This window comes from Antennarius striatus, chromosome 5 (genome assembly GCF_040054535.1).
Source record: "Antennarius striatus isolate MH-2024 chromosome 5, ASM4005453v1, whole genome shotgun sequence".
Classification (NCBI taxonomy): Eukaryota; Metazoa; Chordata; class Actinopteri; order Lophiiformes; family Antennariidae; genus Antennarius; species Antennarius striatus.
The window spans coordinates 25,545,186-25,557,846 of record NC_090780.1 but is presented as its reverse complement, the minus strand read 5'-3'; the positions used below and the strand labels follow the sequence as shown (position 1 = coordinate 25,557,846).

At 47.0% G+C, this 12,661-nt stretch overlaps 1 protein-coding gene across 1 annotated transcript; it reads left to right on the top strand.

Moving 5' to 3' along the window:
• The first annotated feature begins 7,217 nt into the window (after window positions 1–7,217).
• On the top strand, window positions 7,218–12,616 carry ddx27 (DEAD (Asp-Glu-Ala-Asp) box polypeptide 27). The gene is made up of 21 exons (XM_068315323.1): window positions 7,218–7,422; window positions 7,595–7,744; window positions 7,871–7,930; window positions 8,056–8,266; window positions 8,398–8,450; window positions 8,529–8,615; window positions 8,849–8,954; window positions 9,043–9,216; window positions 9,358–9,508; window positions 9,592–9,691; window positions 9,765–9,906; window positions 9,984–10,137; window positions 10,507–10,588; window positions 10,670–10,847; window positions 11,122–11,228; window positions 11,361–11,454; window positions 11,620–11,711; window positions 11,919–12,039; window positions 12,153–12,246; window positions 12,328–12,387; window positions 12,466–12,616. The coding sequence occupies exons 1-21, from the start codon at window positions 7,339–7,341 to the stop codon at window positions 12,479–12,481; spliced, it is 2,316 nt and encodes a 771-aa protein (XP_068171424.1). The 5' UTR covers window positions 7,218–7,338; the 3' UTR covers window positions 12,482–12,616.
• The last annotated feature ends 45 nt before the right edge of the window (window positions 12,617–12,661 follow it).

The window sequence follows — 12,661 nt, the reverse complement described above, 5'->3', positions numbered from 1 at the left end:
GAATATCAGAGTTCATCGTGAACACAGTTTAAACTCCGATGGAGGATTCAAACACACGACCATCCGCAGCTCCGCCCTGACGGCGGAGGCCTCCACCTTCCCTCACGTGTCTAATACTCTGAGGGGGAACCTACACCGTGTGTCTCTCTTCCTGTGTTCTCCCTTCCTTCCTCCTCCTCCTCTTCCTCCTTATTAGCTAGACAAACATGTGTGAAAGGGCAGGAAGGAGTAGACAGAAACTGCAGACATGTGGTGTCCAGCTCCTAATCTCTATCACGTGGGCCGAACTTCAGACCGAGAACTTCGCGTGCCCAAAACACTGAAGTCCGCCATGTTTTCCCTCCATTCCTCCATCATCCCTGTGAATGAAAGGACCCATTCTTAGGCACTCATCTCTAGGAACATACCTCCATTCTTCATTCAGACCCTCCACCTCCTCCGTCTGTGGTGGAGGTTGTTTCCTGCTGCTAACAGTTTGGTTCTGGACCGAACTCAAACCCAACGACGCCTTCAGGCTTCAAGTCGGTGTCGGTTCAGGTAAGAATGAAAGAAGAATAAAGTGTTGAATCTTCAGTCTGCAGCTGTATACCATCCGGGGGCCCTTCTTCCTCTAGGGCCACATTCAGCCGTCATATCCATCAAGGTGGCGGAGGGGCCCACGTCCCCCTGGGGCCTCTTTGTGTACTACAGTGGGATGAAAGAGCCAGTGTGGAAGGGGAAGGCAGCTCCACTTCACCCCAGGCCTCCTCCTGTACATCATCGCCTCAGCATCGCTGCGAAGGACGAAAACATTAGAGCAGTGGCCCCCAACCCGCGGGTCGTGGACCGGTACCGGTCTGTGGGTCAGTCAACTGGATTCACGATTACTAGATTTAGATAAAAAACATTTTCATGCTGGTTTAATCACCCTATTTTCAAAAAGGAAAGCAGAACAACAAGAAGAGAAATAGACAAATTTGTTTTTGAGAGAATGAAGTGTGGTCTGATGATGTAATGGAGCAGTTTTTTTTAAATAAATAATCTTGAAAACTACCTTATCTGAGCACAGAAACAGTAACTGGTCCTCAGGTTGGACCTAGAACCCATTCACGACATCAAAGTCACCTGTGAAGGTGAGCCAGACCTGGAGGTTTCATGGACAACAGTCCAATCGTAACTGGTCCTCCATCACATTTAGTGGCTTCTTTCTGGCCCCACCCTGGATGAAGAAAATGGATGGATGGATTTTGTGTCCATGGAGTGTAAGACACACAAACACCGGCTCAAATTCATCCTCGTTTCTTCACCGGCTTTGATGTCTGCAGATCTGCCAAGAATAAGAACGAAAAAAGAGAGAAAACATGTCGGGACTGGTCCAAAGAAAATGGGCAGAAGGGTGGAGATGACAGATGAGTGGAGACGACAATGAGTCGTCTTGTCCTTCGGAGAAGAGGAGGAGGATTCGTCAGCGGTCGAGCAAGCTGATTGGCTGCTCGGAGAGATGAGCTGTCAGTGCGGGAGGAGCAGGAGTTGAAGGCTAACTGTCAAACGCTAACAAAGCAGAGAAAATGGAATGAGAGGAATGTTAATGATGGTTAATAGAGATTAGAACCAGGTGGAGGAAAGGTCTTGGCCCCCGCAGGGAGAGGAGAGGATGATGGGAAGGCCGTGTGAGGACACAACTCTCACTACATCCTGAGTCCACAGTGTTTGGCTGCACAACACCTGCTACATCCTGGTCCAGGGCATGATGGGAAAGCCATAAATGTCACCAAATTAAGACATGCCATGCAAGGCTGACTTCCTGTTTCCAGCAGGTGGAGTCCTCACCTCAACCGTGTTTGGTCTAGACATCTTTAGGGCGGGTTTCTAGATTGACGCAACGGCGGAGTACCAACTTCCTGTGATGTACTGTCATGGTCGCAGAGGCCACGCCCTTCTGGTTTTGTCAACATCAGAGGAAAAGTTTCACCAATAAAGCCTGGAATCCCCAGGACAAGTTTCAGGTTGAATACCTGGAGAGAGGTTGTTGAAGTCAGCACCTGAAACTTAACTCCAATATTTAAACAGCTCACTTCCTTTTGGGCTTCGCTGTGGGTTTAACCATTTTGCTACGCCCAATCCTGGAATTAATATCGGATTACTGCATCCAACAAGGGAACCAATTGTGGTAAAGTTTTGCCTGGCCCCACAATGACTTCCTGTTTCACCAGCCATTGAGCTTTGACGTAACATTGAAGTCCCAAGACATCACTCAAAAAGCAAACAGAAGGTTCCTTCCAAATCCAGGGTCATTCCTGGACCCTCCATGGTCCAACCTGAGGTAATCTAGGAAAGATGGCCAGGAAGTAGCTGGGACCAAAGCTGCAGGTCATGTAGTCAATGATGTGACATCACATCCTGTCCCGACTCCAGTCTAGATCTGTTGAAACATCAAAGTCAGAAACAAACTGGTTGACGTAGCAGACATTTAGGTAAAATAGTCCAACCAAAGATCTGGAAGATTAGAAGAGATTGGAGATGATGGTCCCATCAATCGTTGCGTTGACTAAAAAGGTAACCCGTCTAATGCTAGCTCCTGTTCCACCACCACAGTGAACGACTCAGGGGGTTCAGGTTATTCTGAGTGACTCCCGGGGGCAAGAACTGGATGCTAATCCTGCTGTGAACAAACATTCTCCTGTGGTTGTGGTTCTTGTCTGACAAAGCCTTTTGTTTGGCGTTGGAAGATGTTCTCCATCTCAGGTTGGTGAACTTTAATGTGTTCCAGAAGCGTTTGAGGGCATCAGAGGAAGTTACCCCAGATACCCCGGGTCATATGTGGAGCAGAACGAGTTTACGAGCCTCTGCAGACATGAAACGCTTTGTGTGGTGGAGCTAAATGTGTTTTATGAGGTAGCAGCTAAAATCATCCATCATTAAAACCATCGAGCAGCTCTGAAATCCCTGGTTGTGGAAAGACTGACTGATTATGGGATGTTTGGCATTGTGTAATGTCTGTTTCAGGAGACCTAAAGATGTTCTGAATCATTTGTGACTATTTAAATCCATGTTGTGTTTTCACTGGTTGAAGGGCTCCTGCTGATTCAGCAGCTTTTTAACGATGACATCAGTCCGCGGCTCAGGGCTGGACTTCTTATTGTCAATCCCTGAAGTCCGGACGAACGGGAAAAAGTCGGTTTCAGTTTTTTGATCCAACATCTGGGAATCAATTACAAATTGATCTGAATCTGGAGGCACCGGTTTGATTAAAATCATTATAAATGATTTTGAAGAGTCTAGTTGTAAAAACTGATGTCGATATTCTGGTGTTGTAATTGCATGTACGCTAGAACCTCGAGATACGAGCTGCTTGAAATACCAGTTATTGAGATATGAGCCCTCGGTATGTCTGTATTTTTGTTTGACGTACAACCAAAAATCCGAGATACGAGTCCACTAGTGGGTGGATGGATACATTACTGAGATCGGATCTTGTTCTTTACCACGTATTGGCGGATGGATACAACATCAGTGAGACCGGATCTTGTTTTTTATCACGTGTTGGTGGATGAATACAACATCATCTCCCTGTCTGCTTGGGCCTTCTTTGGGTTCTCCTTCTTCTTCCCACCACCAAAAGTAATTTGGTCCAACTGATTGCTGTAAATTGTCTGTAGGTGTGAGTGTGTGGTTTTCTGTCTGTGGCCCCACCATGAGCTGGCGTTTTTTCCGGGGTGTACCCCACCTGTCATCCGTAGCAAGCTGGAATAGACTCCAACAAGACCCCATGACCTGTACTTCAGATAAGCGACTCTTCAAGTTGATGGAAGAATGACTGATTTTAATGTGTTTCCATGGTAACCATTATTGTTGTGTTTGCTATGATGCTCTTGGAGACGACTCTAGAAATTTGACGTCTCCTGGTCAAATCAAAGTTAATAAAATAAATGAATAGACACACACACTGTGAGCTCCGTCAGCCTTCAGTGGGGTTGACTGTGGACAGACCAGTGCCTAACTGGGCAGAAGGAGGAGGAAGAGGAGGAGGAGGAGGAGACCGGAGGGGAGGCGTTGAAGGGGGAGGAAGCGGGTTGGGGTTCTGCTGAGCCGTGGGGGAGGGTTGAGGCCTGCCAGGAGGTGCCTGTGTGGAGGGTACGACCAGTTTGGCCGACTATGTGGCCGGAGGAAAGCATCCTTTTTGTGAACACTTCATCATGACATCATCATCCTGATGATGTCATCATATCGGGTTACCGCTCTGTGTGTCTGTAAACTTGGACTGGAGCTCAAACAGCTTCAGGAGTCGTTTCATTGACACATCAGGGTGTCGGTTCAGATGTTCACAGATTTTAATTTCCTGTGTTTCCATGACAACAACATATGTCTCATCTGAAGAGCAGGTGAGTCCCCTCCCCCTGTGGTGTCGTCCTCCAGCATCCTGACATCACATGATTCCCTCTGGCCTTCGCCGTGACGTCAGGGGACTGGATGTGGTCTTTGGTGGACGGGGTGAGACCTGATTTATGAAGCGGCACGAAAAACCACTCAAGATGTGGAACCGGTTCGCAGAGTCGTAGTGGTTTGAGTTTTAACATGAGTCAGAAAGAAAACAAGAGCTGCATGCAAGCTGGTTGATCTGGATCCACCGGTTTAACTGGAACTGAACTTCTCTGATACCTTCACAATGAAGATGTTCCTCTTTCTTGGCCGTCACCACGACCCGCCGTAGAGGAGACCACTTTGTGGCCCAGATCTCCTTCGTGAGCCCCATCACTTCCTGTTGTGTCTCCACACCTGTTGATGAGCCTCTCTGGGGTTTGGTGGTCCAGAAGTCACATGATGAGGGTCTACAGTAGTTTCTGTACTCAGTGTACTTGAGTAGTTTTTTGACGCATATACTTCAGTACTAACATTACATAGAACTGCTTACATTGATCTTCTACAACTTTTTATCACATCCTAATTCTATGTACAGAAAAAATATATATGTACACGTGTACTTTCCTATTCCTGTATACATACAGTATACGTAATACATGTACACACACAGCTCCAGGAATCAGCTGCTGTTGGTTTGTGTAGTCCGATGCCTCCTTTATTGAATAGCTATAATTTTCTGCTTCAGGATCATCCATAAATAACAGTCTATGAGGTGTCGGCCCTCAGGGGCCTGACAGAAGCTCCTCATCTCTGCAGCCCGGCCTGTTTTCTTTGGCTCTCCTGCAGACACGTCTGTGGCTCTGCTGACAATGCAGCGAGTGTCTCCGCCGGACGACCACGACCACAGGATGGAGCGGAGCCTCACACCGGAGACCCACCAGAAAGTGGCCCCCGGGAGCCTCTAAATCATCTGATAACCTGCTGGCGGAGCCAAAACTAACACTCAGGTTGAAGAGTTTTATTCACTGCAAAATGGTAATAAAAGAGTCAGTAGATTAAAAATAATAGAACTCACCAAGAGCTAAAGTGGTGAACATTATCCCTCACAGCTGGCGCTGACGCTAACATTAGCATGTTAGCAGCCAGTGCTCATTTGGAAGAGAATCTGTCTCCTTTAAATAAGTGAAGGATTGATGGCAAAGTACAAGACATCATGTAATTAAAGTTTTCACTGCAAAAACACGTGTTTAAAGAGTGTAAAAAAAAGATCAGATACCTGATTGGACAAGTTGTAGACTGTTTTATGTTAGCTTAGCATTTCTGCTCAAAAAACATACAAAACATTAACAATATAACCGTATATTGACTGTGTATTATTATTATTATTATTATCATTATTATTATTATTATTGTTATTATTATTATTATTATTATTATTATTATTATTATTATTATTGTTATTATCATTATTATTATCATTATTATTATCATTATTATTATTATTATTATTATTATTATTATTATTATTATCATTATCATTATTATTATTATGTGTCACTGCAGAAAAATTAGCAGTAATCAACTCTGGTACTCAACAATCCAACATAGTAATTGTATACACTCTACTGTAGTAGTATAAACTCTACTGTAGTAGGACACACTCTACTGTGGTAGTACACACACTATTGTAGTAGTACACACACGACTGTAGTAGTAAACACTCTACTGGGGTAGTAAACACTCTAATGTATTAGTACACACTCTACTGTTGTAGTACACACACTACTGTAGTAGTACACACTCTACTGTGGTAGTACATACACTACTGTGGTAGTACACACTCTACTGGGGTAGTAAACACCCTACTGTAGTAGTACACACGCTCTACTGTAGTAGTACACACGCTCTACTGTAGTAGTACACACTCTACTGTAGTAGTACACACACTACTGCAGTAGTACACACTCTACTGTAGTAGTACACACGCTCTACTGTAGTAGTACACACACACTACTGTAGTAGTACACACTTTACTGGGGTAGTAAACACCCTACTGTAGTAGTACACACGCTCTACTGTAGTAGTACAGACTCTACTGTAGTAGTACACACGCTCTACTGTAGTAGTACAGACTCTACTGTAGTAGTACACACTCTACTGTAGTAGTACAGACTCTACTGTAGTAGTACAGACTCTACTGTAGTAGTACACACTCTACTGTAGTAGTACACACTCTACTGTAGTAGTACACACTCTACACTAGTATTGTGGCGGTGCTGTTTCTTCTTCGTTGACCCCCACTGGACGCTATGGTGGCTCTTTGCCGCCCTCTACTGGTCAGATCCTTCAGTTGGTCCAGTTTTCAGGTCCCGGAGCAGAAACTTCCTCCAGATGATCTAAACACGGTAAACAGATGTTTAACATCTGGATCAGCTGCTCCTGTCGTAAAACTCCGTTCACCTGTTAGTCAGTGAACAAATCTAACATTAAGTCTCTCTTCTCTAATAAATCTTAATGTCGCGCTCTGACGTCATCTCTACCGGACGTTCACGGACATGGAGGCTTTGTAGACCGAGTCAACGGAAGAATGACAGAAAACATGGAAAAACGTTTCTATTAATTGATAGATTTTGTTGATAGATTTTATTCTGTTATTTGTATATTTACGTCATCACCGGAGAAACACCTGAATTTCCTTTCGGAACAACTTCTCAGTCAGTTTTCCCTTCAGCTGATGACGTCAATCGTCCCGCCCTCTTTTCTCTTTGATTGGCTGGAGTTCCTTAATTTGAGTGCTGTGATTGGTTCGGAGGAGTGACCTATTTAAGATTGGCCAATTGGCCACAGAGTAGGGAGAGCGATTCCCTCCCGACCCGGAAGTACACGTTTATCACTTCCTGTTTTCGTTAACACACACGTGTGTGAGGAATCGGGTGCGAACCGGATCAGTCCTGGGTTAGAACCGGTTCACAGGTGCAACCGGAACCACAGTCCGTCATGTTGGAGCAGCTGGGTCTGATCGGGACGATCGAGGATGAGGACCAGAGCCCGGCGGAACCGGAGACCGAGTCCGAGCAGGAGGTGAGTTCTCCCGGGTTGCGTCGCCCGACGTGAACCGGAGCTGGAGCACCTAGAACCGGGATGGACCTGGTTCTAAAGAGGGCATCTCGTTCTGAGAACCTTCCGGGAAACCCGGAAGTTCTCCCAGAAGGTAGAACCCATCACTGGACCTTCTGACACTGTGATGTTGCAGGAGGAGCCCATCGTCCTGAACAAGAAGAAGAAGTTCGGGGGTCGAGGAGCCGGAGACTTCAACACCGACTTCCAGTTCGGAGAGAGAGACGGTCTGGTCGGTGAAGCGGATTGGATCGCGTCCGACGTGATGAAGCAGCTCAAGAACAAGGTAGAACCTCCAGAGACGAGGTGGAGAACATCAGCTCTGCTTCTCCAGAGGAACCGGTTCTGATCGACTGGTCACTGATCAATACGTCATACGGCTGTGGTTCTGAACAGACTTCTGTGTTTGCAGAGAACGGCGACCACTCTGGACCAGAAAATTGATAAAATCAGGAAGAAGAGGAAAGCTGAGGTGAGTCCAGAATGACGTTCTACTTCCTTCCTGTTGAGGTTACACTTCCTCTGTTTCCTTCCTGGTCGGTTCTATTTCCTGCTGGTTAGGTTCTTACTTTTTATAACCATTGTTCTGTTTTGCAGGAGAAATCTGCTGCCAATGAAGCTGCTGTTTCTACAGGGAAGAAACAGAAGAATGATGATGAGGATGATGAGGGGGAGGACGAGGAAGAGGAGGACGAGGATGATGAGGAGGACAAAGAAGAGGGAGAAGATGTTAAGCCTTCTGATGAAGATGAGGAGGAGGATGAAGATGAGTTTGACTCCGGTGATGAGATGATTTTGACCAAATCAGGTGAAGTTTTTTTTGTTGTTGTTTTTTTAGATAGAAGAAAATTTTTCAAAATAAAAGCAGCAACAACTTGTGCGTAGCGTTCGTATTTTTAGTTGTGGCTTCCTGTGGACTGACATTCTGTTTCCTGTCAGACACACTTAGAGACAAAGAACGCAGAAGAAGAAAGAGGAAGGCGGAAGACGAGGTGAGGAAGTAATGATGTAATGTCAGGTTAATGGACAGGGTCTGCTGGGTTACCGTGGTAACAGTTATAACGTTCCAGGCACCAGAGACCTTCTATGAGGACGCCTCGCAGTACAACGATCAGCTGACCTTTGAGAACATGAACCTGTCACGACCCATCCTGAAGGTAACCAAGGCAACGCTCCTGTCATCCAGGGATGGGGGGTCCATGGAGGTCTGAACCACTTCCTGGCCCCAGTCCTACCTGATTGGGGTACCTGAGTATCTGATAGGGGTTGTTAAATCAGTGTGTCTGTCCTTGTCCCACTCTGGAATGTGAATTCAGTCTGATTCCAGAATCTGGATCAAGTCTTGACTCTGGACTGTTCTAGATTTGTCTTTAATGTCGTGTCCCCGTAGGCCATCACAGCTCTGGGTTTCAAGCAACCAACTCCTATCCAGAAGGCCTGTGTCCCCGTTGGCCTGCTGGGCAGAGACCTGTGTGCCTGTGCTGCTACTGGGACAGGTAACTGGGACTCAGCGGGACCAGGTGGTCAAACATGGACCCGTTTATTCCACTGAAACCCAATCAAGGAAGTTGTTCTTGTCTTCAGGGAAGACGGCCGCCTTCATGCTGCCAGTGTTGGAGCGTTTGATCTACAAGCCAAGGACAACCCAAGTGACCCGGGTGTTGGTTCTGGTTCCTACGAGAGAGTTAGGGATCCAGGTGCACTCTGTGGCCCGACAGCTCGCCCAGTTCACCTCCGTCACCACCTGCCTCGCTGTCGGTATGACTGTTTGCTGACCAACTCTGAGTCAACCTCAAGTTGAAGTTTTCTAGACTTGACTCTGGATCTTTGACTCGGATGGATTTGGGTCCCCAAAGCCCAAGCCTGACTGTTTTGTAATTTGTCCCGTTGTGTGTCCAGGTGGGTTGGACCTGAAGTCTCAGGAAGTAGCATTAAGGGCAGGACCTGACGTTTTGATCGCCACTCCTGGGCGTCTGATTGATCACCTGCACAACACGCCCAGTTTTGAGCTGAGTCACATTGAGATCCTGGTCCTGGACGAGGCCGACCGGTAAACCTACCCGTTGTAGTCCTACAGCCAATGACCCGTTTGGGAGCAGAACCTCACCCGTGTGGTTCTGTTCTGGTTCTCAGGATGCTGGATGAGTACTTTGAGGAGCAGATGAAGGAGATCATCCGACAATGTTCCTACAACCGACAGACCATGTTGTTCTCTGCCACCATGACAGAGGAGGTACTTGCACCTGTGTCCTGTGTCTTAACTCCCCCCTGTATGTACTACTATGTCACATGACTTGTGTTTACAGGTGAAGGACCTGGCAGCTGTCTCGTTGAAGCAGCCAATCAGAATCTTCGTCAACAGCAATACCGATGTAGCTCCATTTCTGCGACAGGAGTTTGTCCGAATTCGAGTCAACAAAGAGGGTGACAGAGAGGCTGTGGTGGCCGGTAGGTCCCACTGACGGAGTACTGGAGTCCTACACTACTCACTCCTACTGCAGTACCAACCCTAACTGTCGTTGCAGCTCTGCTGACTCGGACCTTCCAGGATCACGTGATGTGTTTCACTCAGACCAGGAAGCAGGCTCACAGACTCCACATCCTGCTGGGCCTGATGGGCCTGAAGGTCGGAGAACTGCATGGAGAACTGAGCCAGAGCCAGAGACTGGAAAACCTCAGGTAGGGCTGATCAGTTGTTAACCAATCAAACACAAGGATTAGATGGATTCCATCATGGAAACCCTATAAGGAAACCCTGAGGAAGGTGAAGAACCGGAGGAATGGGCTAAGATTCCTCAGGAACGCTGCCAGAAGCTGGATCTGGATCTGCATCAGCAGCTAATGGGCCTCCATAGAGATCTAGAGAAGAGTTCATATCTGCTTTAATGATCTGTTTAATCCAATTAACTAGAATATTACCCACTGATCAAACTTTACTGATGAACCTGACGCAGCGGGTTTGCGTCAATGAACTGCCATCGTCCACAGAAACACAGATGTGTTCTCCAGTCTTCTTAAAGGAGAACATCTGTTCTTTATGTTTTGCAGACGTTTTAAAGACGAACAGATCGATATTCTGGTGGCGACAGATGTGGCGGCCAGAGGTCTGGACATCGATGGTGTCAAAACGGTCGGTACAAGTAGCAATGAACCTGAAACCAATGGCGGGTATACCCGACTACCCTGTGACCCATGGGTCTGTCTGTTACAGGTGATAAACTTCACCATGCCGTCCACGGTGAAGCACTATGTCCATCGCGTCGGCCGCACGGCGAGGGCAGGTCGTTCAGGACGTTCAGTGTCTCTGGTCGGAGAGTCAGAGAGGAAGATCCTGAAGGAGGTGGTGAAGTCGGCCAGGAGTAGCGTGAAGGCTCGAGTCCTGCCACCAGGTATCCTCAGCCTGAGTCCTCCGTCCCCCATTGGATGGAAGAGTGTACAACTCCCTAGTCTGCAGCAACTAGTCTCTGTCTAGACTAGTCTAGATATAGTCTAGACAGAGTCTAGACATAGACTAGTCTAGACACAGATTAGACGTATTGATGCATCTGGTCTGGACTATGTCTAGACTAGTTTATGGCTAGACTAGTCTAGACATAGACTATAACAATTTATGACAGTGCGTATCGTCTAGACCAATCTCTGACGATCACCCTGTTTGCTCAGATGTCATCATGAAGTTCAGAGATCTGATCTCGAAGCTGGAAAAAGACGTGGAGGCTGTGGTGAGACTGGAGAGAGAGGAACGAGAGCTGGCAGCGTCCGAGGCGAAGGTACGCCTGACCGCCGTCAGCCAATCACAATCAGATTCCTCACATTCACAACAACCTCTCACTTCTAATAATAATGAGAACCGATGGTCCCTGTTTCTTCTACGTTTCATCTCTGTGTTTGTTAACCTTCAGTTGAGCTTTGCTCAGAAGCGTCTTGATGGCTCCACCTCCAATGAGTCGCAAAGGGTTTGGTTTCAGACGCAACAGGAGAGGAAACAGAGCCGCGGTGAGGACTAATGCTCTGCTGTCGTAGAACACACTCTACTGTCGTAGAACACACTCTACTGGAGTAGAACACACTCTACTGGAGTAGAACACACTCTACTGGAGTAGTATACACTTATACTGGAGTAGCACACACTTTACTCACTCTGCTCCTCCTCTTCCTCAGTGTCGAAGGCTCTGCAGGACTTTGATGTCGCTCTCAGAGGGAAGAAGAAGAGACAGCAGTTTCTGAAGGACAGAAAGAAGAAGGAACTGACGGTAACATGAACCCCCAAAACGATCAATCACTGAACAACCAAACGGATCGATCCACCAATCGATCCCTTCGTGACGTATTCTTTTCTCTTGTGACGCTGAAATCTGATTTGAACTTTTTTTATTTGATTCTGTCACGATGATTGTCAGAGTTGAGCTTTCCCGTCAGAGTGAGACGTCCCGTCTGACTTTCCTATCTTTGTCCCTCAGTCTGAGGAGCGCGCTCAGTTCGAGATCCTGAAGGCTCAGATGTTTGCTGAGCGGGCGGCCAAGAGAGAGAGGCGACCAAAGAGAGCGAGGGCGATGGCGGAGGAAGAGACGCCGTCAGCAGGTAAGAAATACTGCATCAAGTACACAAATACTGCATCAAGTACACAGAAATACTGCTTCAAGTACACAAAAATTAGTACGAAATCTGAGTGATCCTGTATCTCTGTGCAACAGCCAATCAGAAAGGAGGAAAAGGAGGCAAGAAGTCTGCATTCAGTAAAGAGCTGACCAACACCAGCAGCAAGGCTCTCAAACAGTACAGAGCTGGGTAAGACACATGACCTGTCTGTCTGCACACCTGTCTGTCTGCGCCTCTGTCTCACCTGTCTGAACACTTGTCTGATTGCAGGCCGTCCTTCGCGGACAGGAAGCGTCTTGGTTTGGACAAGAAGCGTTCTGGGAAGTCCAGGTAAGGCTCACCTTTCCTCTCTCTCTCTGGGCGTTCCACATAGACGAACGATGGCCGACGTTTGGTTCTGTTCATCAGGTTCAAGAAGAAGTGAGACCAAACATGGAAGCCTGGCTCCTCCGTTCATGTTACCTTTATGACCGCTATGTAAAACCTGATATTTTAAATAAAGTTCTTGTACAAAAGCACCTTCCTGAATCTTCCGACTCAAGAACACAGAACCGATCCTGGGTTCTTAACTCGACCACATTGTGAAGAAACACATCAGTAATAG

Coding starts and splice junctions, on each gene's coding strand:
- ddx27 (XM_068315323.1), top strand. CDS start 7,339: ATGTTGGAGCAGCTGGGTCTGATCGGGACGATCGAGGATGAGGACCAG. Junction 7,931..8,055: donor GGAAGAAGAGGAAAGCTGAG/GTGAGTCCAGAA, acceptor TCTGTTTTGCAG/GAGAAATCTGCTGCCAATGA. Junction 10,138..10,506: donor CAGAGACTGGAAAACCTCAG/GTAGGGCTGATC, acceptor TATGTTTTGCAG/ACGTTTTAAAGACGAACAGA.